The 21,802-nt window shown below is 38.5% G+C and overlaps 2 protein-coding genes and 1 long non-coding RNA gene across 8 annotated transcripts in view; 2 read left to right on the top strand and 1 right to left on the bottom strand.

Moving 5' to 3' along the window:
• smo (smoothened, frizzled class receptor) overlaps nucleotides 1-5,373 on the top strand; it is a 38,783-nt gene extending 33,410 nt beyond the window's left edge. The window contains exon 13 of the mRNA XM_052033453.1: nucleotides 595-5,373. Within this exon, the coding sequence (XP_051889413.1) occupies nucleotides 595-1,223 (629 nt within the window). The 3' untranslated portion in view covers nucleotides 1,224-5,373. The remainder of the gene's footprint in view (nucleotides 1-594) is intronic.
• The window catches only part of LOC127580273 (uncharacterized), a 48,227-nt gene extending 36,787 nt beyond the window's left edge, over nucleotides 1-11,440 (bottom strand). Inside the window, exon 1 of the long non-coding RNA XR_007957798.1 lies at nucleotides 11,391-11,440. This is a non-coding gene — a long non-coding RNA (uncharacterized LOC127580273). The remainder of the gene's footprint in view (nucleotides 1-11,390) is intronic.
• The window catches only part of LOC127580272 (putative adenosylhomocysteinase 3), a 77,088-nt gene continuing 65,727 nt past the window's right edge, over nucleotides 10,442-21,802 (top strand). For 3 of the 6 annotated variants that reach the window (XM_052033456.1, XM_052033457.1, XM_052033454.1), the window contains exon 1: nucleotides 10,445-11,326. In XM_052033456.1, coding sequence (XP_051889416.1) covers nucleotides 11,045-11,326 — 282 coding nt within the window. In that variant the 5' untranslated portion in view covers nucleotides 10,445-11,044. Of the gene's footprint in view, nucleotides 11,327-21,802 lie in introns of all 6 variants that reach the window. The other 3 variants (XM_052033460.1, XM_052033455.1, XM_052033459.1) reach the window with 3 other exon arrangements.

The following is a 21,802-nucleotide window of genomic DNA, read 5'->3' as shown; positions in this document are numbered from 1 at the left end:
TCCAAGTAACCTACTCTCAACAATCAGAAAAATCACTGAGGCTGCAGTTCCCCAAGAACTCCAGAAGAAAACTGGGAAGATGTTGGCAAAAATGCTGTCAAGCAGCACCTACCCTCCAATAACCAACTCAATGATGTCCAGTTTGGGTTTTGTCATGACCACTCAGCTCCAGACCTCATCACAGCCTTGGTCCAAACATGGAACAGTGAGCTTAATTCCAGAGGTGAGGTGAGAGTGACTGCTCTTTACACCACGGCAGCACCTGACCAAATGGGGCATCAAGTAGCCCTGATAAAAATTGAAGTCATTGGATATCAAAGGGAAATCACTCTGCTGGTTGAAGTCATACCTTGTGCAAAGGAAAGTGGCCGTAGATTTTGTCATTACACCCCATACCTGTGCTGCAGAAGTTCCTCAGGGCTGTTTTGTAGCCCAGTTATCTTCAGCTTCTTCATCTATGACCTTGCTTTCATCATTAAGTCAGAATTGTTTTTGACGGCATAGAGTCCAATTCCAATTGTGGGTTATATTAGTTTGAAACTGAGAGACAGAGAAGTTGGAACTACTGTTTGATACTGTTATCTTCCATTTCAGTTCCCCCGGATGACAATAAGAAGGACCTCTGGATTATTGAGGCTGAGATTCCCCCAGAACTTCAGAAGAAATCTGGGAAGAAGAAAAAGAAGAAGAGGAGGAAGAAACGTGTTGGACCTCTTGGGTCTCCAGAGGAGCCACAAGACATGGGCTACTGCACTGAAAGAGCATCTAGTACCATCCCACGCTTGCCCAAGTTGATGGGGCAGAAAAGCTTGGTTTCTAAAGCAGCAGAACCAGCTAGCATGCAGGATATTTTACCAGGCGCTTTTTTGGAATATGAATTCAGCCCTGGACCCCATGATGGGAGACATCTCAGAGGAGCACATAGTAGCTCTTCAGGGCACAGAGGGAATCCACCTCTAAATTTGATTGCCAACCCCCTTTCAGTTGAGGACGTACTGCAGAGTGACCTGGGATTTTCTCACGGAGATCGATTCTGGCCTCCGCAGAGACCATGCAATCGTGCAGTCACCCATCCCTCTGCCAATATGGAGCTCGGAGGACTCCCTGCAATTAATATCCCCCATTTACCCACATCCCAGGGGAGAAGGACTGCTATTGCACCTATACATTCAAGAACAAATTTGGTGGATACAGAGTTAGTGGATGCTGACTCAGATTTTTGAACCTTGGGTCTATTGGAATTGTTTAAGCATTAACAACATGAGGAGCAGCACTGTCTGACTTCTACTGGGAACTTCAGTAAATGTCCACTGCATTTCAAATAAATTTGTAGAAACCAGAGAAGGTACTTTACTGATCAGTTAGAAGTATGAAAAGCTAGTGCTGCAAGTAAATTCATTGCTTGAATGAGATCATGGAAACAGTAGGAAGTGGTTTACTACCATTCTCAAAGTGATCAAAGTTACAAAGCATACTAGCTACCATGAACTGAAAAGAGGTCCTTGACTTCAATGCCCATGTTTACGGGTCACATTGTTAATAAACTATCCTGACAGACCAGTTTGGTAAAGTTATTCAAGACATTTTCAGAGCTAAGGCTCTGAATCAACCCAGACTGGGAATGCAAGTAGCTTCTGTCTATGGTTCTGCATTCTGCTAGACGAGGATTATTCATTGATCTTGATAAAAATTTAGATGCTTTTTTACACTTTATCTTCAATTGCATTTTGTAAATGCCCACTAGGTTATACCGTAGAAGACTACAGAATAAGATCTGGCCATTCATCCCAGCCTGTGTGTACTGGCTCTTTCCTAGAACAATATAAATCCAATCCCATTGCTTGTCCCTCCCTTTGAATTCATATCCAATTTCCTTATTAGATCCAATGTCTCTCCTTTAGCCAAGCCCTTTAATAAAGCATTCCAGACTCCAGTAATTGTTTGTATGAAGAATTTTCATTCTCTGAGTTGTAATTTAAACTTGATGATCCCTTTCACTGACTCTGCAACCAGTTGAATAATGAGTGAATTTCTTATGGGGCTCTCCCTTTAATAATTTCACTGTAAAATGTTTCCTGTGCTACTGAATGACACCTCCCAAATTTTAACTGTTTACATTTTTGTTTACAGTGTTGATGTGTTTTATTTCACAAAGATGTTCTTTGTTGTTTATGACATTTTGAAAGGTTAAAAATTAAGGACAACTTAAGATCATTTGCTAAAACTCTTTTAATATAAAAAAACAATTTTGATCAGATTTGGGAAATGATGATTGGGGGTTTTATCCGGGAAAGTATCAGCCTCACATGCTCTAAAAGGAAGGAGGAATGTTAATCAATAGATGCCCAAACCTGCTTGGCAGCTGAGATCTGTGATGGTTATACAGTCTAACATACATGAGCACCAACAGTTGCACCTTTAAAGCTTCACTAAAGTTTGTCATGTTGTTGTCTGCTGTGTTTTATTGTAGATGGCGTACATGTTGGAGTGGTCCTTGGATACAGTCTTGTGGTAGTAACCATATTGCAGGAATAGCAAATAGTGACAGATAATCTGTCTTAATCCTGCTCAAACTGGTCATCCCCTCCCTAATCTGCAACTTCAACTATAATCATCCTTTACCCTTTTAATCCACTACTTTTCTGGCTGTTAACCTCTTGTAAATGTCATGTCATTCAAAACAATGTTGCCCTCATTCCATCCTGTTGCAAATTCCACTTGCTCTGTCTTTGCATATCTACATTAGCTGTGAATCCCCAGTAACTTTAAAATTTGTTCTTAAATCCTTTGATGGCATCAACCCTCTTTCTCTGCAATCCCATCCAGTCCTACAAACCTAACATCTTGGTGCTTTTCCAATTTTGAACTCTTGTGCATCTCTCTTTACCATTGGCAGTAATGCCTAGTCCACCTCCCCACCCATATAAAAAAAATCCCTTTGTCTCTCTCCTTTCCGAGTCTAACAATTTCCTTACTACCCATTTCTTTTCCAAATGCTTAGTCTTTCTCGCGATATCTCCTTCCAGATCAAAGTGGAGTTCTGTGTACTTCATTGAAAAACCTTGGGGAATTTTGCTTATGATAAATACATTCCAGCTGCTTACCTGATGCAGTTTCTAGTCCAACCAAAGCCCAAGCACATTCAGTAACTCCATATAATGGGCAACCATAACAGCTTGGCCACATGAACTGTTCTCCTTGGTGTTCTCCTAACATTTGTGGTGCTGAACCCCTTAAAATGACTCTGATTTGATTGTCCATTGAGAGACATAATGTACTTCAAATATTTTGAAATTACTTTTATTGCCTGAATCTTTTTTGGATATAAAAAGTTTAATGAAGAACATTGCAGTGTAGGCTCTGTGATCGAGCAATTTTGTTTGACCGGATCATGCATCAGAATTGAGGACCATTATTTTAATATAGAAAAATATTTTGTAAGCAAAAGGATAAGTAACATTTAAAAAAAAGATATAAGGTGGTATTGTAAACGTTAGAAGTTAGAACTACAAGATACTGAGTTACAAGGAAATAAAACATCTGATTTGGTTACCGTTGTACTACAAAGCATTGTCAATATTTCTGAATTAGCACCCACAACACTTCACAGGATGTTAGCAATTTGGGAGTGTGATGCCTACTGATTCCCTCCTCCCTCAATTGTTCACCGTCCTGATAACTGGAGTACTGATCTCACCACGCTTGAAATTATGTTGTGGTTGACTGAAATCTCCCTTTGCTACTGTAACAAAGCCATCAACCCACTGATTTCAAATGGTTAAAATGTCCACGTGTAGCAAAGGAATGTTCAACAATCATAGTCAGTGTTGTGCTTTGTATTCCACCACCTATTGGTTGTGATTTTTGTGCTAGTAAGCTGTCTGTAATGAGGAATTGTATTTATCCAGTGTCACCTCTGACTATTCTCATTGGGTTGAGAGGTGGCAGGTAAAGAGGATAATCCCATCAAGTCCTGCCCTAACCACTCACTCATGTACAAGGGCATTTCCCTTCCCTACTACTCTTATACAACTGCCTATGATTTTCCAATTTTAATGGCAATTTGTGCCAAAATGCAATCAAAGTTCTGCTGTAATTTACTCTGGATGAGCATTTGCCCCCAAATCTAACAGACCCAGTAAACCAAGAGTCCAATTTGTCATGACATAGTTTGTCTCCACAGTGCTCTTGCTATGCTGTTTTACTCTATGCCTCATTCTGACTCTGGCAAGCTACCACTAGCAGTAGCAGCAGTCAGTGCGCTCAATGGCATCTGGTTGTAGAGTGCTTGGTCCAAGATCCAGAGGATAGTAGATCAGGTTAACTAGTCTAAAGACATTCTTGTGGAGCACCAGAAGGAGTGGTACCCCAGATTTCTAACCTGAACGAGAGCACCTGCTGATACATATGAACCTATAAATTAGGGGGAGTACACTACTCTGCCACCTGACTCTATTTCACCATTCAGTAAAAATATGGTTAATCTGTAACCTCCATTCTGCAATCCCACCTAACTCCAATAACCTTTAATATTTATTTCAATATTGTACAAATCAAAGTGCTGTCTCCAACTATGAGTACATTTTGAATGAACGTAATCAGGAATTGCTCCGTGCACTTTTAATTGCAAAGATTCCACTGCCCAATGTTACAATTTGTTGATACAGGGTGAGAGTTGGAATTTTCCAAGCTTGACTTGTCAATGAGGAACCACATGTTTCCATGCATGTTGCTGGTCAAGGCTACCTGTCACTGACAGCAACTCAGCCTTCTGGTGATAGAAATATCAATCACAGAGTGATAGGTCGGTTAGATTTGTTGACCACCCCACTCTTATATTTAAACACATCCTGCATTTTTAAAAATAACATTATTTATCTATGTTGCCTTCGATTACTCCAAAAGGTAAAATGTTGGTGGTTCTTGTTACTCATGAAATGTGAGGTGCACTTTATCGGGAGTAATTTTAATATTGTCCGATAGAGCAAACTGGGTGATACCAGATTGCCGGTCCTCACCTTTATTTCTCAATTACTGCTGATTTACTGTCACTCATTGTACACTAATACTCAAGGTAAAAATGCACCTACAAGTAAGTATGCATACATTGTATGTGTGAACCCAATAAAAATCTGACATAATGAGATCTTGGTAATCCTGATCCTCGCCTTACTCACTTTCTCTGCCAACTCATAGTCTATTTCTGTCAAATGTTGAAAACTTGATATTTTTTTATAGAAATGGTTATTTTTCTATCATATATAGCCATTTAAAACTTAATTGTGATCAGTGTATATAGAGGTCAGTAGTGTGAAACTTTTGTAGTGGAAAAATGTCATTTTTAACACTTAATTTCTTAGTTTGCATCTACTTCATAAAATGTTTTTCACCTGATCATTTTACAATAAAATTTAAACCAATAAACATCAAGTTTTGTTTTTCCAATTGTTTTCCAGTTTTCTCCCCAGGAATTATGGAAGCATATTTATGCTGGGCTGGCTCTTCCAGAGACAAGCCTACTTTGCCTTGAGGATCTATTGTTTGTACATGAGCCCAAGAGTGACACCATGCTGCTCTACTGCCAGAACCATCATAGTCAAATCTCATTCTCACTCACCCAATAGGATGAATAGTAATACTTATTACCAGGAATTGACATCTTGCCTTACCATTTTGGCCAAAACACAGGATCTTTAGTTTTCCTAGACCGAGTTTATGATGGTGCATAACTCTCTTTAATTGGAAACGCCAGGTGTTATTAGATAGCCGGATTAATTCTCCTGCCGCAGTGTGTGTTTATTGATTATTGTGTACAAATTATTCAACGTCATTATTCACACAATTTTCAATCATTTAAAAGTACTCCAGGCCACAAGGTAGTGCAGCAGTTAGTGCTGCTTTCTCATAGCTCTAAGAACCTGGGCTCAATCCAGACCTTGGGTGAAGCTTGTGTGGAGGTTGCATTTTTTTTTCCCCAGAGACTGTCTGGGTTTTCTCCCATTAGAGGAGAATGCTGGTTGGTAAGTTAATTGGCTGCTGTAAATTTTCCCTGGTTTAGGTTATCAGCAGGAGAACAGGGTATATGGGAGACAATAAGTTACAAGAAAATAATTGGGGGGAATGGGACTGATGGTAATGCTCTGAGAGCCAACATAGATTCAATGGGCTGAATGGCCTCCGAAGTTGCTCAGAAAAAAAAAGAGAACGTTGTGGGTTCCAGTTCCAGTCTGACGCCAGAGACTTGCATACATAATTAATGATGACAATTCCAGTACTGTACATTCATAAGGTAGTACTGAATCAACTGAGATGCTGTCCTTTGGATGCAGCTTAGACCAAGGCAACATCTGCTCTCTAAAATAGATGTATAAGATCCCACAATACATGTACAAAGGTATTCCTCAAAAGCCCTGGCCAACATTTATCCTTTATTCAACAAGGGAATCATAATTTGGTAATTTATGTCAATGCAATATGTGGGACCTTGTGTAAATACTGTGCTGCATTTTTCTATAATAGAGGCTACACTTCAAAAAAAAGCAGCAATGGATGTAAAGCACTTTACAAACTAAGTCTTTATTCACTTGACTCACCTCCATCTTTTCCTTCCCCTCCTCGACTACTGCCTTCAATATCTACCAAAAGATCTAAGCTATCCTAATGAAACCTCATTCCAAACTGCTTCAATGGAAAAACTTTATTATTCCAGTTCCTCTGTCTGTTATGCATGTGTTCCAAATATGCCACCTTCTGCATTGATATGCTTTCCATTTTCCTCCACTGTTGTTGCATGATGACCATGTTCATCCAGCTTCCTCCAATTCTACCCTGACCACTTCATTCTCTTCCAAGTCAAGATAGGGTTCTTTTTGTCCTCATCTTTCATATCACAAATCTCCCTATTTAATGAATAATTCTCTTTCATTTCTTTAACACTCATCCTGACCTTAGCCATTTTTAAAGTTCTATCAAAGTTGTATGAAAATGCAAGGAACGGCACCTCATCTTTTGATCAGTCATTTTACAGCCTTCTAAACTTAATTTCACTGAGTTCAACAATTTCAGATAATTTCTACTGCACCCATATTTTTAGGCAGTTGTTGCTGTCATTTGCACCTCTTTTGCATAGATCTTTTGTGTCCCATCTTCCCTTGCCTCTAGAAATAATAAATCTTTTCCACTTGTGATGAAAGATCATCAACCAGAAACTTTATTTCTCTTTTTACTGATGCTTCCTCACCTGCAGACTATTTTTTGAATTTTGTTTCTATTTCAGATTTTTATCATTTATATTATTTTACCTTTGTTATAGTAATGTGATAGAGATCAGATCATATCCATGTTTAATGCAATACTGAAGGAGTGCTGCATTGTCACAGCCCTTCTTTCACATGACATATAAAACCAAAGCTCCGTCTACTTTCTTGAGTAGGGCAAAGAAGTACCTTATGTTGCAGTGAATGTGGATTATCTGTTCATGCATCTGGAGGAAGACACAAATTCACTACTTTCCAATACAGAGACAAGAATGCTATGCAGTTAGCCAAGGCTGATATCCCAACCAGCAATTAAAAATGCATGAGAACATAATGTCCAATTTCAAGGCTGTAAATACTGATTTGTTTTTCCGGCCAAGAGAACCTAATTTAAAAGTTGTATCTCTGGCTCATTAATGGCAAGGCACTTACTGCGGGGACCATATATGTAGTGTTGGATTTCGTGATGTACATGCTTGAAGGGAACAGAGCAACCTTGTTGGTCTGATCTGAAAAAGTCATAGCCAACAGAAGCTCCATGATAATGAAACCCCCTGCACGGGGAACCACTCAGTCTTACAACATCTTATGCAGATGAATGTTATTATTACATTGATTTATCTTCTTAAAAAAGTTACAATGCATTAATATCTAGCTAGACTGTAGTCTGTAAACCACAAGCAGCCAAGAATGTAGAGATGAGCTTACTATCAGATTAGCCATAACCTTATTAAATGGTGGGGCAGGGTTAAATGACTGAGTAGCCTACTCCAGCTTCCAGTTAATATCTTCACTCCTATAATAGACTAACCCTTCTTTTGAGACCTGATTTGAGACTGCTCAGATGGGGAACCCTCCTCCCTGCATGCACCCTGTGTAGCTCTGTAAGAATTTTGTAAGTTTGAATAAGATCTCCTCTCATTCTTCTACATATTTTACTCAATCTCTACTAATACGGCAAGCACACCAAGTTTAGAAACAATATACTGAATCTTTACTGTACTTCCTCTCAGGCAAGTACACTCTTTCTTAGATAAAGAGCCCAAAACGGTACACAATGCTTCAGATGTGGTCTAATCATGGACGTATATAATTGATATAAGATATTTTTCTTCCTGCATTCAAATCTTCCTGTTATAAACACAAACATGCCATTTGCCTTCCTAACTGTTTTCAGCACCGTCATGTTGGTTCTCAGTGACTTGGTCCCATTGAACATTAATCTTTCCTAATCTGTCACCATTATAAAAAGAAAACACTCAGCATTTCTGTTTGTGCACCAAAGCAGAATGGACTCACGTTTTTCTACATTATTTTTGACCTGATATGTTTTCACTATTCACTTAGCTCGTCTACATCTTTTTGAAACCTCTTTACATCCTCCTTTCTGCTTACAATCCTATTTTGTTTTGTATCATCAGCAAATGTAGAGACTTGACATTTGGTTCCCTCAGCCAAATTTTGATATAGAGTGTGAATAGGTGGGGCCCCAGTACCAAAATCGGCAGTGCTCCACTAGTCACAGCCTGCCAATCTGTTTATTCCCATTTTTTGCTTTTTTATCAGTTAACCAATTCTCGATTTATGCCAGTATATTACCCCCAATTCAATGTGTTTTAATCTTGTCAACCAACTTCTGGTGTGGAACCTTACGAAAAGCCTCCTCAAAATCCAAACATACTACATCCAATAGTTCCTTCTTATCTATTCTATTGCCACATCTTCAGAGAACTCAATGCATTATTCAAACAAGATTTCCCTTTCATAACTCCATACTGACTCAGCTCAAGTCTATTATTCTTTTCCAGCTGTTCTGTTACAATGTCTTGCAAGATAGATTTCAGCAATTTCCCTACTACTGATATTAGACTAAAGAGTTGGTACTTTCAATTTTCTCTCTCTTTCCTTTTTTAAATGAAAAAGGTCACATTCACACTTGCTCCCAAAGGTATGCTGAATTGTAAATTACTTTAGTGTCAATGGTTGTCAGAAGAATCAGTAGGGCATCTGAGAGAGAACCGGTTACAGGGAAATAATTGGGGGAAATGGACTGATCAGAATGCTCTGAGAACCAGCATAGACTCAATGGGCCATATGGCCTTCAATGTCATAAGAAAAATAAGAAATACAAGTCCATGTAATTTACCAGCTTTCAGATACACCAGCTGTTCCAGCACTTTTTTTTATAAACTTGTAATAATTTCTTTCAGTTCCTCATTATCATTCCATCCTTGGTTCTCTAGCATGTATGACAGATTTTTTTTGCATCTTCTGATGTGGTGCGGAACAGAGGTTCTGCAGGTAGTGTAGCTGTTTCACAGCTCCAATGAAGTGTTTGATCCTAACCTTCAGTGCTGTACGTGTGAAGCTTGCACAGTCTCCCTGTGACCAGCTGGATTTTTCTCAGGTGCTTCAGTTTCCTCCCACATCCCAAAGATATTGTTGGTCATTAATTGGCTGCTGTAAATTACTAGGGTGGGAGGGTGGTAGGCACTTCAAGGGGGTTCAGTATGAATATGTGAGACAGCAAGTTATAAAGAAATAAGTGGGAGGAATGGAATTGATAGGATGCCATGAGAGTTGGCATTAATGGGGCAAATTACCTACTTCTATATCATAAGGAAACAGAAAATACAGAAAATCTTTGGTTTCTCTGACATATCCTTATTCTATATTATAAATTCACCTCCATCCACATCTACCAGTTGCCTCTGCTCATCTTTGTTTACAATACATTATTATGTTTCTTGCCACTTTACGTTCATATTCTATCTTCCCTTTCTTCATTTTTTTTGGTCTTCTTTCAATGAATTTTAAAATGCTCCCAATTCTCATGCCCAGTGCAATTTCCTGGCAACTTTATAAGCCTCTTCCTTTGATCTGAAATTATCTTTACTTTTTTTTTGTGTACTACCACCTCCGTCCAGTGACGGAAGAGCTCTTTCCAAAGTTGCAATGCAGATTCAACAGAGATGATTTCCACTGTATGACAACTCCAAGAAAAAAAATGTAGGGAACAGCATCAACCACTGTGCATGAAATAAAAACAGGAAATTAGTATTGGTATTGGTTTATTATTGTCACTTGTACCGAGGTACAGTGAAAAACGTGTCTTGCATACTGATCGGACAGGTCCATTCATTACACAGTGCAGTTACATTGGGTTAGTACAGAGTGCATTGAGGTAGTACAGGTAAAAACTGAAGCAACATTTGAGGAGTGTGAAAGACAGTTACTGAACTGATGTAGGATCATTGACGTGTAACATTGTGTTTCTCTCTTTACAGATGAGGTGTGACCTGCCGATTATTTCCTACTTTTATTTCAAATTCCCAGTTTTTGATTCTCCACCACCATACCTGGCCTTTTCTGACTTCATAAAAGCTTTTGACTCCACGTATGGAGAATATTTTTGGAAAATCCTGCCCAAACTTTCTTGTCCTCAGGAACAGACCAGACTACAACACCCATATAAATGCGCAGCCGAATCGCGTTCTGGGACATGTAGTCCTCACGTCTGTGCTGAGGTCGTGAAAGGAAGGTAAAAGAACTACGTTGACCGGTAACCTTTGCGGCGCCCGTGACGTGGACCGTGGGAAGGGTGTCGCTGGCCGACACCACCAGTAGAAGCGGAGAACTACAGGGCCCGATAACGCGGGGCCATTGGAAGCTGTAACAGTGGAGAGGCGGGGCGTACGCGGTCTGGTGGTGCGGCGAGTGGCAGAGTTAGAGTTTGAGAGAAACGAGTGTCTTTCTTGAGAGAAAAGGCGACAGAAACAGACCACAACATGTCGCTTCAGGTCGTCACGGCGAAGCTGGCCGAGGTGGAGCTGAAAGAGGCTGTGGTGGCCTCGGATAATGTGAGCGGCGAGGGCAACAGCGTCCAGACAAAAGACGGAGAGCCCACGGCAACAGCCTCGGCGGAGGAAGTCAAGCATCATCACCTGCCGCCGCTGAGCACTGCAACCAAGGACTCCAAGTCGGCAATGAAACGGATGGAGGCCGCGCAGAACGGGGACACGTTCAACGCGGACGGGACCGTCATGGAAGCGCCACGGACCGTGAAAAAGGTGAGGCGGCATGAGCCTGACCCGGCGAACCCTTTCCGCGTTCCCTATTCTCCCCCTCACTCACTCGGTTCCGTACAGTTCTGCGCCTTGTGCCTCGGTGTCTATCACTCATCACCGGAGAGAGGGGTTGGTGTGGGGTTTTGACGAGATGGAGCTGGCGGTTAACGACCATCGCGGATCTTTTCCCTTTGTGGCGGAAGGTTAACCATCGAGCGCTGTTGAATGAATCAGTACTCGGGCCCTGCGCCCCATAGGGGCGGGGCTTCTGGTTTGCACAGTAATGACATTTGTATTAATCCGCCCACCTTTGACTGGCCCTTCATTCCTGATGTAGCACAGAGCTACAAAACCATTCTGCCCATTGCTTCTGCTTTATATAAAAAAAACTATCTAATTAACCAATGCCCAGTCTTGTTCCCCTTCCCCATTATTTTGGTGAGAATTATTTGTTTTTTTTCGAAAATCAATTAATGTTTAACCCTTGGCTTTGTACACTGGGGCCACGACACATGGCCATTGGCATGTAATGCATTTCTGCCAACTCTGATGTTATTTGATGGCCCCAGGGATGAGACTGCAAGGTTAGACCGGAAGAGTTTGTTGGAGCAAAAAAAAGTTGAGTGGGAAATTTTATAGAGGTATTAAAGATCATGATGAGTTATACACAAGGAAAATAGCTGTTTCTGAATGTTGATGGAGTACAAATGTAAATTAGAGGGTAAAGATACAATGGAGGAGATAAAAGGGAAAATGTGTGCAGATTATGGTGATGATTAGTAACTGGATGGCTATAAAAGTAATGGAAGCAGAATCAATAGATACTTTTAAAATGAAACTGAATAAGTACCTGCGGAAAAGAGACTGAATAGGTTGCTCCTGTTGAAGCAGTTGTTGACTCTTGTTCACTGGATGTGTATGTTGCTGGCACGTATTGTCCATTTCTAATTGCTCCTGAACTGAAGACTGAATTTAGAGACAACCATGTTGGGTGTTCTGGACCAGACTAAGTTGTGATGGTAGGTTTCAATCCTCAAAGAACTTTAGTGAACCAGATTTTTTTTTTGTAATAATCCAGAAGATTCATGGATGTTACTGTTGGTGCCAGCTTTTTTATTTAATTGTTTGAATTTAATTGTCTTTGGACTCGTATCTCTGGTTCAATATCCCAAGCTTCGAGATGTTGGTCTGGCAATGCGTAGCTAGCAATCCCATACCTATGATATGATCCCTGGACCATTAAAAATTCTACAATTATAATTTTTTTTTGCTGCATTGGAGTTCCAACCCAAGAAGCAGTTTGATATGTTCCATTGACGGGAGGATTGTAACCAAAAAGGATAGACTTGATAATAAATGAACATGAGTTTGGGATAGTTGGCTGATAGGGACATAGCAAGGTGAAGAGATGCAAAATCAGAAAGAGATGAGTTTCTTGTTAGCTACTCTGTTGTTACCTTCTAAAATACTACAATTTGAATGAAAGTCTAGTGTAAGCAGACTTTGTAATAACTTTCAAACAGAATTAAGTAGATGGTTGTGAAGAATAATATTTAAGGCAGTAGGAAAAGATTGGGGATTGAAATTGACTGAGAGTTCTTTCCAAAAGCCACCATTGGCACAAAGGGCCATTTGGTCATCTCTTATGATTCCAAATAGTTCCAGTGCTCAAACATTGCTTTCTAGAGAATGTTTGGGAAGTATGTATTTCAGACTTCTAATCTTGCTTTATTTTTATCTCGCTAAGTCCTGTCGTGGGAATTAATATCCGTCTCTCTCACTCTGTCTCTCTCACTCTGTCTCTCTCACTCTGTCTCTCTCACTCTGTCTCTCTCACTCTGTCTCTCTCACTCTGTCTCTCTCACTCTGTCTCTCTCACTCTGTCTCTCTCACTCTGTCTCTCTCACTCTGTCTCTCTCACTCTGAACAGTAGTTCAAGTACTTTTGTTCAACAAATCTGCCTGCTCTGCGTCCCTGGCTTGTGCACAGGCTGGGTAGTTTGTGTTTGGAGATCACTTATTTGTCGAATTCCTTTATTTTAAAGATTTAAGACATTTCCATTGTTTGATAACTTTAGCTCACTTGAGTGCACTATTGTAATGAAATAATGTTATTCTGTTCTGAAGTCAAGAATACATAGAACATTACAGCACAGTACAGGCCCTTCGGCCCACAATGTTGTGCCGACATTTTATCCTGCTCTAGGATCTATCTAACCCTTCCTTCTCACATAGCCCCCTATTTTTATGTCATTCATGTGTCTATCTAAGAGTGTTTGATTTATTACATTCACTTGAATATCTTTGTCATAATCCAAAACTTTTTTTAGACTAGTTTAATGATGACAGTTGGTCAACAATAAAGGATGACATTTTAATCTAACAGTTGAGCTGTAATTTTGTTTTTGTATCTAGAATACTGATGTTTTGTATTGCTAGAGTTCTGTGACGGTGTTGGTTCTTTGTCAGTTACAAGCCGTGTGATTGACTGAAACGTGTCATGAAATATGTTTCAAAAATGTTTTGGTAGTGGTATTTGTGCAAAGCTGTGTATCGGAAATTTGCATTACAGGAACAAATGTTGCTAATAGAGGATTTTCCACCATTAAAAGTACTGAGAAAGAAAAAGATTTGTAATATAGGACAAGTTGTATTTTTTTTGCTTCTCTTCATTAGCCTGAAGTTTTGGAAGTACATTGGAAACAAAAGTAAGGAAAATCGTAAATGCTGAGTGAACTAACATAATGTAGTTTTATGATATGCCATTCTGAATAATGAATGACATTTTAAATGTGACGAGCCATTGTTATATGTGATGTGAAAAATGTTTATGTATGATAATAGCTAGAATAATTTTCCTTTTGCCTTTGGGCTTATGGGTAACTTTCTTTTTTTAAAAAAATCTTTGTTTTGAATTAGAAGTTCTAAGAACATCTTTTGAGCAACAGCTTTAATTTTTAAATTGTGAACTATGTCACAAAGCTAAATATTCAAACCAGCTGATTTTGTTTAAATCGCTGTGCTTTGAACCCAGAAATTGAGATCATGTTACAGAACTGTATGATTTAATAACACAACTATATTTCAATGTGTCAGCAAATTGATCAATATTTTAGGATTTTTGCAAGTCCAAAGCTCTGCATAGTGTTAAGACAAACAGAAGAAATGAATGACTCCCTTCGCAGTATACTAGAAAAAGATTGCAGCTGCCTTGTGGTTATTTAATGAAATTGCTAAGGCTATGGTTAAAGTTGAATCTGTTCAAGTGTGTCATATAAACCAACCAATGTAAGAAAGTCTAATCTGGTGTTTTAAGTAAAACCTTTCTTTGTGATAATGTAACAGTGGTCAAGACTTGTTTACTGAATAGCTTTTATCATGCTTATAAACTTCCCTTTGTGGTGTAAGCAAGATGGCACTCGCTTGCTAATTTGTTTTATTTAAATTGGGTCTGTACAGATTCTATGGTTAAATCAGTTGCTCATGAGAATTTTTAAAAATTCAGTTTGTGAATTTTGAATAATTTCTAGAAGATTGGTATGAATAACTTTTATATGTAAATTGTGACAAATTTCAGTACTTGCAGTCTCAGCCACTTGTAGCTCTGTTAGCTTTTACAGTGTGTCTTTACAGGCATAGGGTCATGACCTTACTGTTCTGACTGTATAAGGAAACTGATTATTTGCAGCTAGACTTAAATTCCAGATAGCCCATGTGGTTTAGAATATTGCACTAGAATAGAAGCCTTTCAAGTATTTCCTGCTTCATTTAACTACAAAATGCCTTGCAGGAGCTAAACATAATATACCAAAAAAAGGCTACCTAGTCCATTGAGTCTATACCATTTCTTTCAAAGAGTAATTCAATTAGTTGTCTCTTCTGATCTAGGAAGTGGTATTCTATTGTAAAGGTCATTTTAAATGATATTGGACACCTTTGATTTTCATTTATTATGTTTTATTTGGGTTCTAGATGAAACTGGAAAGTGCAGAATTTATTTCCCCGTCCCAAGTAGCCTTCCCAAGTAGTGGTGAGTTGCCTTGGACTGGCAAGTAATTGCAATGTATTTTGTTAATGGAATGCACTATAACCAGTATGTGCTAGTAGTGGAGTAAATGATTGCTTTGTTTGGTAGATGGCTCATCAGTCAAGCTTTAACAATTTGGGAGTGAGTCACTTGTCACAGGATACCAAGGTTCTGCTCTACCTTATAGCTGTTGTATTTATGTGGGTTATTTGGTTGGATTTCTAGTCAATGTTGATTGTCAGGGATCTGGAGAAGATAGTGCCATTGAATATCAAATGTAGATGGTTAAATCTACTGTTGGTGTGGTCATTGCTTGAAACCTTGGTGGAGTGAATGTTACTTACCTGAATGTTGTGCATATCTTGCAGCATGCAAGTGAGGACTGATTTTTTTTTGCTGAGTAATTGAGAATGGAATAAAAAGATTGTTGAATCATTGGCAAATATACTTTTGATATTAAAATAGGAAGATCATTAATGAAGTAGCTGAAGATGGTAGGATCCAGGATGTTGCCAGGAGAAACTCACTGATGTCTTGGGGATGGGATGATTGCTTCACTTCTAGTACAAAATCAATGGGAAGAACTCCAGCCTTTCTGACTGCGTCACTCTTTTGAAAGTGAATCTTAATACTTTTTAAAATTAAGCTTCAGTGCGAGTCACAATTTTTATGTTGTTTTCCAGGTGGTATCTACAGCTGGGCAACTGAATGAGCTGCTTCCAGAGACTTTCCAATGTTGCTCTGAAAGTGTTGAAAAATGTCTGTGATCTGTGGCAATTCTCCCTGATATGGATGGAGAATATGATAATAGTATTCAGTTCAGAAATTACAGGTGTTCCCTATGTTTAGGAGGATATGCATGGTGGGGTTGCGTTCCTAGAAAACAGCCCCCACCCCAATTTTTTTTTTGTTCTCTGTAATGCAAAGCTGTGTCGTCTGTGCATACATCAAGAAATGAGATAAAACATTTTTGTTTATTTATTTGCTTTTGTTTTCACATAAATACGATGAGATTGAATTTTATTCCGTATTTCAAATTCTTGGACAGTGATTTGTGAATTCTGTAAGGGCAAATTTCCATTACCCAAACAGCAGTAATGCAGGAGTCGTCTACATAATGTAAAGGGTTGTTTTGGGAAGATACAGTAGATCACTTTTGTAGTGTGTCCTGTCACATTGTTAAGTGTTTTAGAATTAATTTAAAAGGCACTAGTTTATCATCAAAGGGAAAAATAGAAGAGTTGGCTCCAGAGCAGGAAACACTCGTGATAGTCAGTATCTCAATGCTGTTTGAATGGGCATATCAACACTCTTCTATTAAGAAGCTTGGGAAAAAAAAACTTCATATTTCTGTGGAATGAATAATTTTTTTCACAACAGTTATTTAAACTTATCTGCGATGGTGATTTAAGTTTGCAATTTTTGTTTTGTAACCTTATTTGTGATCAGGTCTGGTTCTTATTGGGGTCATTATCATATAACTGAACACAACAAATTATTTTTACTGGAAAACTGTCTGACATGATTGAAGTTTTTGAGGAGGTAACAGAGTTGATGAGGGCAGGGTGCGGTGAAGTCCACATGGATTTTAATAAGGCCCTTGATGAAGTCCCACATAGCAGGTAGGTCAAAAAAAAGTAAAAGCCCATGGGATCCCAAACTGGCTCAGTGGCAGGAAATGAAGGATAATATTCATGGGTGCTTTTGTTAATGAAAGGCTGTTGGCAAGGGAATTCTCCAGCACTCGGTACATGGGGCATTTGCTTTTTGTAATTTCTATTAATGATTTAGGCCAAATTGAATAGGAATGGCAAAGTGGTTTAGATTTGATACAAAAATTGACTACCTGGCTGATGATGAATAGGAAAGCTTTAGAACATAGAACAGTACAGCACAGTATGGGCCCTTACAAGATCTGCAAGATCTAAGTAATTCAAAATTAAACATGCTTTATTTTTTTTGCTATCTATGCAGTTATTAATTTGATGAGCTATTATCTCAAATCTTTGTTATCAAGCAATAATGTTAAGGATGAGTTGGGTGGTGGGAAATGGGGAGGGGAGTGAGTGTCCTGGAGTGGAATTCCTTTCCAAAGCGCTCTGCTCTATGATTAAATTTGCTTTTCCAGTGAATACAGCAATCTTTAGTTTTCAGTACCCATGCTCAGTAAAGCTTTGTACTGCCATCTTAAATTTCACTCATTATTTAACATTGCCACCAACTGAAAGGTGTGGTGGGTACACATTTAGTGTATCTTTCTTCATGGTCCTTGATGGGGACCTGGCTAAAATGAGTGGGCATATCATCCATATCGGGTCTGTACTGATTTAACCTGATGGTCGTGGGTTCAAGATCCATTGCAAAGACTTGAATGGCAATCAATGCTGATACTGTCAGTGGAGTCCTTCAAATGGTATTATCACACCAGGGCACAGTTTAAATGGTATTATCACAGCAGGGCACAGTTTACTGTCTCGGGAAGGCTCAAAAGAAAATCCCATGAAACTTCTTCAAAGAAGGTGAGATATTCCTGGTATCCTAACTAGTATTTATCCCTCAACCAATATAAGATCTTATCTTATATCATTAAAACAGATCGACTGATCATTATCACATTGCTGTTTTAAGAGCCTGCTGCGCACACTTTGTGTGCCACATTCCTTACTTGTACAGGTCAAAAAAGTATTTTGGTTGCAAAGCCAATGGGCAATCTGAGATTGCGAAAGTTGCTATTATAAATAGAAGTTTCATCACATTTAGCATATTCATGAATGGCCTCTACAATTATCATTTAGAGGTAGAAAAAATGACATGTAGTCACCACCTAATAATTTCCATCTGAAGTATTTATGCATGGAAATTGGATGACGTGAATAGTCTGATGCGATGCCTACATTATTATATAGTCTGCCAAGCCATTTCTTGGCTCAGGCTGAAAAATAGTATCTTCTGTGGAGTATTTATAACTAAGATAGATTTAAGCAATCTATTATTATTGCATTATTAATTTTAAGTGTAGGATATGATCAGAATGTGCAGTGAGTCCTGCCCCTCTTTTTGCACAGTTTTGACCTCAAAAAGAAACTGAATTTGTTGAAGGTTAATATAAAATGATATAGCATGTATATTGTTTCTATCACAGAGAAAGAATGGAGTTCACTGAGACTAAGAAAAGAAAATTGGAAGACTGTGGAAGTAATGCTTAGACAGCAAGTTATGCAGTGAAGCATTACCTATCAGAGGGAAAAATATTTCAGCTTGTTGATGAGTGGTGGTGAACCATTCCTCATGAGCAGTATTTAAGTATCGAACTTCTATAAAGAACTGTTGGAGGTGTGGTATCAGAAGAAATTTGAAATTCTTTTGCAGTACTTCCAGGAATGGAAGAGCAAATAATCCAAATTGGAGCCAAAGTATGGGACCCTTGTGAACCATTGTTCTGGGAAACAGTCTGATGTGGATAATTCTAGGCAACTTGGTCTCCTGCTTCAGCGCAAGGAAAAAATGGTGTGGGGCAGTGGGGTCAGATACAAGTGACCACAGATTTGGCAATCCGGGTGTGTAAAAAAAAAAGTATGTACTCACGTGGCACCCAGGCCATTGAATAGGTTCACTGTAATATACCAGATTTATACTTTATTCAGAAAGATGACAATTTTTGTGAAAGAAAATTTGAGAATTATTTGAGGTTAAGCCAGAAAATCATATGTTATGGAAAGGGTCAAACATCACGTAGTATTTTAAACATTAAGAGCAAGCAGAGAAGTAGTACAAAATACTAATTACCAGGGAAGATGGACAGTATAAATCAAGTCTGGGGGTCTCTTGAATTACTGAAGGGAGAAAAACAAAGCGAGCATATATCTTTTAAAATTTAATTGTGTCATTCTGAGAGAAATCCAGTATACTGCATTAATTGAACCCAGAATCATTAGGATCTGCATCGTTCAGTGTCAGATCACATTCATTCTTGTATGAGATGCTCTTGGCGGTGAATAGTGGGCCATCTTTGCAGACCTGCAGACCAATTCACAGATGTTCTCTGTGTGAATTTTTTTTTTATTTATTGATTTTTATTTTCAGGATTTGGATATTACTGACATGGCCAGCATCTACTGTCCATGCTTAACTGCCCTTGAGAAGATAGTGATAAATAGCTTTCTTGAATCTCTGCAGTCCTTTTGGTGAAAGTACTGTAGTGAGGGAGTTCCACGATTTAGACCCATCAAAGATGAAGAAACAAGAATTCACTTCCAAGTCTGGATGGCTTGGAGAGCAGCCTGCAGGTTGTGGTTTTCCCAGGCACCTGTTGACCTTGTCCTTGGTGATATTTGTTGCTGATTTGGTAGGTGCTGTTGGATTGAAACCATCTATCACAACTCTTCTTCTGGGTTTCATTAGCAGAGCATATTAAAGCCAAGGCAACTCTGTGGAACTTAAAATCCCATTCAAATAGAATAAAAGTAGACATTTGGAGATGATTTGAACTGGAACTGAGTAACGTTTTATAGAACCTTCCAGGTAATACTTTGACTTTCACATTGGGGCAAAATTGCTTATTTATCAAGACCTGTTTTGAAAATGTAATTGTTATGTAAATAAGATCCACCTGAAGGCTCGGGACCTTCTTCTATGAAAAATGTTGTGCATTGTCTATAAGTGTCTTCATTTCAGTCTGATGTACAATCTTGGAAAACATACTATGATGGATTATTAGCAAGACGAGAGGTGCGAGTGAGTTAGAGGCATTGGTGACCTTATCAGCTTGAATATCGTCATTGACACTGTTTAAAAATTTAAATGAACTCTCAATGCTGTCAGCATTTAAGCAGGCAAAAAATCCTAAGTTTCCACATTGACAAACATAAGGAGAAATATGAAAGATTGCTAAGATATATTGTAAATATTTAATTTCTGCTACTGAGGACCTTGGATTCTTTGCATAATCTGCTTCCTGATGGTAATCCTTGATCTCTGTCATCGGAGTTATAAATCAGTCGCAAAAGAACTCGCTGCAGGTAATTCCAAATCTTAACATTATGCTGGCCTTTTGCTGGGTCAGTCTGCCTTTTATTGCTATTTACACTCTGGTCTTTGTGTGAGTAATTCATTCTTATTCCATCTACATGCTTCAGTTCAAAGACTTTGGTTTCATTAATCCAGCGAATTGCTAGATCTGCATTTGTGCTATTTGTAATTGTGGCTCGCTGATTATCTACCGTCGTCTTATAGGAATTCAGCATCAGCTTAACATACACTTGAAAAGGCAAAGCTAAGTATAGTCAGGGTGCAGTAAGCATAAGGAGTAGCGAGACTCTATATCAGAGATTCCGAATGAAGAGAAAAATAAATTTGCAAATGCTGGGAGTACAAGACAGACACATCAACAATGGTAAAAAGAAATGACAGGTAATGAAATGTTTTGAATGTAACCTTTTTACCAGAATTAAATATGTTAGAGTTGAAATTGGGGGTAGAGAGAGAAGTGTTACTTCTGGAGTTGCTAGAACCATGTCTAGTTATGGAAAGCATGAATGAATAAAACAGTGTTGCTGCCTTGATGAAGCAAATAGTTTCCTTTTCTTTAATGACCCTGACTACCAGTAACCTCAGTATGCTATGCATGTTCCTTTTTTATATATATTCTAGATGGAAACAGTGTTACATTTTCCCTTAAGTAGCAGAAAGAGATTTATCCCTGTGGCAGGAGTTCTCTGCCAAAATAATCCCAAATTCAGACACTTGCCTAAAAGTTGTTCTTTGTATTTAAACTGAAGATTAATGTCTTGCGGGTATTTATATAATTCTCAAACTGCTTTGCCACTTTCTTTGTTGGTTGGAGTATTTCATTCGATGGGTTTATAGTTTTTCAAGAATAACAAGCATATTTTAAAGAATAAGAGCATATTGTAGATGAACCCAGAATAAAACATTGTGGGGAGATCAAGGATTAATTTTCTTTGAATTTCCTTACTAATTTCTAAAAGCTGGGGTTTAAATACAATACAGCATCATACAAAGGCATCTTGTATTGTGGTTACATTTTCTTGCATTTCACTTGGTAAAGCTAGAGATGCATTGTAGATGGATCTCTTATGATACTGTACTTCCAACTACATCTGTAGGAATACTTAGAAATTTATGGTGAATTGTATTTCTCTCATGGATTTTGTAGGTTAAGTTTTTCTCAATCATTTTAAAATGGTTAAAAGTAGCTTGATGGCAGGTTTTTTCAGATGCACGGGTGACATAATGTTATAAATTGCCTCATCAATTGTTGGATACTACATCATCTGGTTTTGTCTTTCTTCGTCGCAAATATTTTGTGAATGTGAAGTATTGATAAAGCGATAATCTTGGATTTCAATTTCATTTTTGTTTCAGATCTAGAGGGGGCTAGCTACACTTGACTCTGTATTAACCTATTCTTCAGAGCATATTTAATCCCAGAAT

This window comes from Pristis pectinata, chromosome 19 (genome assembly GCF_009764475.1).
Source record: "Pristis pectinata isolate sPriPec2 chromosome 19, sPriPec2.1.pri, whole genome shotgun sequence".
In the NCBI taxonomy this organism is placed as follows: domain Eukaryota; kingdom Metazoa; phylum Chordata; class Chondrichthyes; order Rhinopristiformes; family Pristidae; genus Pristis; species Pristis pectinata.
Note: the sequence above shows the minus strand (reverse complement) of the source record. Positions and strands in the feature narration are given on the sequence as shown.